The sequence below is a fragment of the Phragmites australis genome, chromosome 1 (genome assembly GCF_958298935.1).
Source record: "Phragmites australis chromosome 1, lpPhrAust1.1, whole genome shotgun sequence".
In the NCBI taxonomy this organism is placed as follows: Eukaryota; Viridiplantae; Streptophyta; class Magnoliopsida; order Poales; family Poaceae; genus Phragmites; species Phragmites australis.
In genome coordinates, this window is record NC_084921.1 from 42,507,820 (window position 1) to 42,513,506 (window position 5,687).

The 5,687-nt window shown below is 43.9% G+C and overlaps 1 protein-coding gene across 1 annotated transcript; it reads left to right on the forward strand.

Annotated features, from left to right (window-relative positions):
• Positions 1–272: 272 nt before the first annotated feature.
• Positions 273–5,332, forward strand: LOC133920121 (elongation factor 2). Its single transcript, XM_062364780.1, has 3 exons — positions 273–389; positions 2,039–2,168; positions 2,658–5,332. The coding sequence occupies exons 2-3, from the start codon at positions 2,078–2,080 to the stop codon at positions 5,096–5,098; spliced, it is 2,532 nt and encodes an 843-aa protein (XP_062220764.1). The 5' UTR covers positions 273–389; positions 2,039–2,077; the 3' UTR covers positions 5,099–5,332.
• The last annotated feature ends 355 nt before the right edge of the window (positions 5,333–5,687 follow it).

Sequence of the window (5,687 nt, forward strand, 5' to 3'; positions counted from 1 at the left end):
CGGGTGACCAGCGGCCCAGAAGCCGCCCCGCTACACATCTGCCGAAGCCGGCTCGACTAAACCGGTCGCCACAACACCGCACCGCACAGCGCGCCCTACCCGAACTGCCCCCAGAAAGGGTCCGATCGCATCGGACGGCCAATCGCCATGCATCGGCCAGAAATTCCCCGAACTGGCCATGCGTTTCTCTTCCCCCAGCCGCCGGCCGGCTCGACCGGACCCGGCGGTCCAAGCCGCCGAATCGCCCGCGGGATATTTCTTGCCCGGTGCGCCAAGTTCGCCAGCGCATATAAATACCCTCACAGGCCGGCCTCTAGGGTTTTAGTGCTCCTCTTCCGGCGGCGCCTCCACTCCACATCTCGTCTTTCAGATCGGGAGGCGAATCCAAGGTGACTGACTCCTCCTCGCTCTCCCTCCCTCTGATTGCTATAGCTCGTTCGTCCATGCACTAATTGTTTGCGTAGCTGTTAGCTTGTTCGTAGTTCTAGTGTAGTTTGAGGAGTTTTCGTTCCGTTTCGTGCTGTCGTGTGTTGACTGGATTGAATCGGAGGCGTCGAAATGGTTTGCGTCGCTCGAATCTGAAGTTTTGTGTCTGTAGTTTCGAGGTAATTTGGGTCAATTCGTTGGGTTACAGGCCCTAGACAGGTCTCTTCTATCTGTCTGTCGGATTTGTAGAGATGCGATGCAATCCTTGTTCACCCAAAATGCCCTAGACGTCTCTGTTCTTCACTTAACTTTCGTGTCGATTACTTAGTTTGGTTCTTAGGGTGTAAGAAATAGATATGCTTCGATCCGTTTGTTGATACTGAATTTTTACTCAGATCCGATGTTTCTGCATTATCAGTTGTGACGCACTGTAATCTGATTTGTCTAACGATTTGTGTTCTGTTGGTAGTCTTGTTTTACCTGCTCTGCTTTAGGTTAGTTACGTTTATCATGTGGTTTGGCAGTATCCATGTTGTTTTGCGGTCCATCCAGGTTTTCAGATGTCCAGTTCATTGAAAAGCATAGATCAGTGTTTGTCCGAGTCATAATTATACTGTTACATGAATTTTGGTGATTTGGTCTCAGGATCCTTTTTTGTCGCCTTAGATTTTTCATCAGGAACTAAATTTTCTGCCTACTTTATATGCTTGTCTAAATATCTTCTGGCGTTTTCATGCATGCTAGTATCTCAATTCTCTGATAATCTGTGGTAATTCATATGATACACCCAGCAGCTGTTCTTGTCTTGTTTTTAACACGCACAGTTTATACCTTTTCTTTTGTCTTACTTTGCTGTATCATGCCATTTATGTAGTATTTTGGAAGAAAGGATGATCTCTTTGCTTATGTGCTCGCTTCTCTGTGCAATCATGTAGTGTGCACTGTCTAATCTGTATATTATGAAGCATTTGGAACATTGTGTTTTTGTTAGTTTGTAACTAATATTGAGCTTGGATTAGTTCCACTCCTGATTGGTCACTAATTTTAGACCTTGAAATGATTCCTCGTGCTTGATTATCAAATGGATTAGCTGTAACTGATATTGAGCTTGAATTAGTTCCACTTCAAATTGGTTACTGCAGACACGTGCTTGTATTGGTAGTATGCTATCTAATCACGTATTAGATCTTGAAGCTGATCCTTGTATTTGATTATTGAATGGATTAATTTGCATTCCTACTTTGTTGCTTGGATTGCATGCCTTATTTTACTGTGGTTGCTCACTTGGTTCAATGCAGATAGCTAGTTTGCTTTATTTTTTCCTAGCTTTTATGATAAATGTGCTTATAAGCCTGTGCATCTGCATACTGAGCCTACTGGTAGGAATATTAGAATAAGTGAACATGTTAATGACTGTTGGAAATAACTAATATCATGTTCGAAACAACGCTGTTCAATAATTTCAGGGTCCTATCTGAATTTGACAATTGTGGTGGTTTTTTTATTTCTTCTTGAGTCCTGGACTCATGACATGTTGGTGTCAAGATTTTCGTTTTAGTTCTTTCCACTTGATTTTTGTGTTATTCTTACTTTTATTCTACCTCGAAAACAGGAATACATATTTGTACTGTGAACTTCATTAGAAGTCAAGATGGTGAAGTTCACGGCTGAAGAGCTCCGGAGAATAATGGACAAGAAACATAACATTCGTAATATGTCTGTTATTGCTCATGTGGACCACGGTATGTTCCAGAAGAGTGTTTTGTAAGATTTCTTATGTACATTTATTGCTTAATGTATTCCAGCCTTCTCAATATTAATGATTTCTGTTCTTTTCAATATTTAAACTCTACCTTGTGCTTTGCTATTGATCCGTCTATGCATGACATGTAATCCATTTTAGTCCCAGTATATTACATTTGTTCGTGTTCATCCCATATAGGTGCTGGGTTTATCATTTCTTCATCTTTGTTATTAATTGGTTCTTTTGTTGATATTATGGTATATATCATGTCTGTTAACTGTATGTTCTAGATCATAATGTATTGGTATGTCTGTTGACATAGGATTAGTTGTCTATGGCCAATGTTGTACTATTCTGTAATGTATTTTCAGTTGGATGTTGAAGCTGCACTGTTCTTATCAATGCTTATGTTGCACTATTCTATGATGCATTTTCAGTTGGATGTCGGAGTTATGCACTGTTCTTATATGCTATTAATTCTTTGCAGGCAAGTCTACGCTTACAGATTCCCTTGTGGCAGCTGCTGGGATTATTGCCCAGGAAGTTGCCGGTGATGTTCGCATGACTGATACTCGTGCAGATGAAGCTGAGCGTGGTATTACAATCAAATCCACCGGTATCTCTCTTTACTATGAGATGACTGCTGAGTCACTGAAGTCTTTCAAGGGTGAGAGAGATGGGAATGAATATTTGATCAACCTTATTGACTCACCTGGGCACGTCGATTTTTCTTCGGAAGTCACAGCTGCTCTTCGCATCACCGATGGTGCTCTGGTGGTGGTTGACTGTATTGAAGGTGTCTGTGTACAGACTGAAACTGTGCTCCGCCAAGCCCTTGGTGAGAGGATTAGGCCTGTCCTTACAGTGAACAAAATGGACAGGTGCTTCCTTGAGCTTCAGGTTGATGGCGAGGAAGCTTATCAGACTTTCTCCCGTGTCATTGAGAATGCCAATGTCATTATGGCAACATACGAAGATAAGCTCCTTGGTGATGTCCAAGTCTATCCGGAGAAGGGAACTGTTGCTTTCTCTGCTGGTCTGCATGGCTGGGCCTTTACCCTCACTAACTTCGCCAAGATGTATGCATCCAAGTTTGGAGTTGATGAATCTAAGATGATGGAGAGGCTTTGGGGTGAGAACTTCTTTGACCCAAGCACAAAGAAATGGACCACCAAAAACACAGGCACTCCTACTTGTAAGAGGGGATTTGTTCAGTTCTGCTATGAGCCGATCAAGCAAATCATCAACACCTGCATGAATGACCAAAAGGATAAATTGTGGCCCATGCTGCAAAAGCTTAATGTAACCATGAAGTCTGATGAGAAGGATTTGATGGGCAAGGCTTTGATGAAGCGTGTTATGCAGACTTGGCTTCCAGCAAGTACTGCACTGCTTGAGATGATGATATTCCACCTTCCTTCCCCATCAACGGCACAGAGGTATCGTGTAGAGAACTTGTACGAGGGACCCCTTGATGATATCTATGCAACTGCTATCAGAAACTGTGATCCGGAGGGTCCTCTTATGTTGTATGTTTCCAAGATGATTCCAGCATCGGACAAGGGCAGATTCTTTGCCTTCGGTCGTGTCTTCTCAGGGAGGATTGCTACTGGTATGAAGGTTCGGATCATGGGTCCCAACTATGTCCCTGGCCAGAAGAAGGACCTGTATGTCAAGAGTGTCCAGCGTACTGTTATCTGGATGGGTAAGAAACAGGAGTCAGTTGAGGATGTTCCTTGTGGTAACACTGTTGCTATGGTTGGTCTGGATCAGTTCATCACGAAGAACGCTACACTGACAAATGAGAAGGAGGTTGATGCTTGCCCAATCAGAGCAATGAAGTTCTCTGTCTCCCCTGTTGTGCGTGTTGCTGTTCAGTGCAAGGTTGCCTCTGATCTTCCCAAGCTAGTTGAAGGTTTGAAGCGACTGGCAAAGTCTGATCCTATGGTTCTCTGTACAATTGAAGAATCTGGTGAGCATATTATTGCTGGAGCTGGTGAGCTTCACCTTGAAATTTGTTTGAAGGATCTGCAGGAAGACTTCATGGGCGGTGCTGAAATCATTGTTTCCCCTCCTGTTGTCTCCTTCCGCGAAACTGTTCTTGAGAAGTCCTGCCGTACTGTCATGAGCAAGTCCCCGAACAAGCACAACCGTCTTTACATGGAAGCCCGTCCTCTGGAGGATGGACTTGCTGAGGCTATTGATGATGGCCGCATTGGCCCCCGTGACGATCCTAAGGTGCGCTCCAAGATCCTATCAGAGGAGTTTGGGTGGGATAAGGATCTCGCCAAGAAGATTTGGTGCTTTGGACCTGAGACCACCGGCCCAAACATGGTGGTTGATATGTGTAAGGGAGTGCAGTATCTTAATGAAATCAAGGATTCTGTTGTGGCTGGCTTCCAGTGGGCATCAAAAGAAGGTGCCTTGGCTGAGGAGAACATGCGTGGCATTTGCTTTGAAGTCTGTGATGTTGTTCTCCATGCTGATGCTATTCACAGGGGTGGTGGTCAGGTCATCCCAACGGCCAGGAGGGTCATTTATGCTTCTCAGCTCACGGCCAAACCAAGGCTGCTGGAGCCAGTCTACCTAGTGGAGATCCAGGCCCCGGAGAATGCACTTGGTGGCATCTATGGTGTTCTGAATCAGAAGAGGGGGCACGTGTTTGAGGAGATGCAGAGGCCTGGTACCCCACTCTACCACATCAAGGCTTACCTCCCTGTCATTGAGTCCTTTGGGTTCTCAAGCACACTCAGGGCTGCAACCTCCGGTCAGGCATTCCCTCAGTGTGTGTTTGACCACTGGGATATGATGTCCTCTGATCCCTTGGAGGCTGGCTCGCAGGCTGCTCAGCTGGTCTTGGATATCCGCAAGAGGAAGGGTCTCAAGGAACAGATGACCCCTCTTTCCGAGTTCGAGGACAAGCTCTAAATTTTTAGTCATGTGTTTTATGCTATTTACCCTCTCTGGTTTACTTAGTCTACTGTTAAGGGAACTCAACATTTTGATGTTTCATTTCCTTGTGTTGTCAAATGCATGTGCTTCGCAGCAGTGATCTTGTAGTAGTGTGCTGCTAAGACAATTTTATTATCTGTCATGATGTGGCAGATAAAACATAGTCGGTATCTTTTGGTCAAGCCTTTAAGTGGTAGTTTTTGCAGATCATCCCTTCCTCTTATGTTGGTTTTTTGGTCTGCTTTAGAATTTCATTGTTTTATCAGTTTTGTTGGTGCTGTTATCTATGCTGGACCTGATATAGATGTTTTGTCTGCTGTTCCATTTCTTGTTTTATCTAGGTTATATGGTAATTCTGCCAGTCCGTTGCTCTCGTCAATCGTTGTCGATCATTCGTGCATTCACGTGTAGGCGTGTAGGGATGGTAATGGGTTCAGACCGATGAATAATACTACCTTATATTTATACCTGTCTTAAATAAACACACTCATTATAATACTTATATTTGTCTCAAATAAACACACCCATTATAATATTTATATTTTTATCTATACCTGTACCAAGC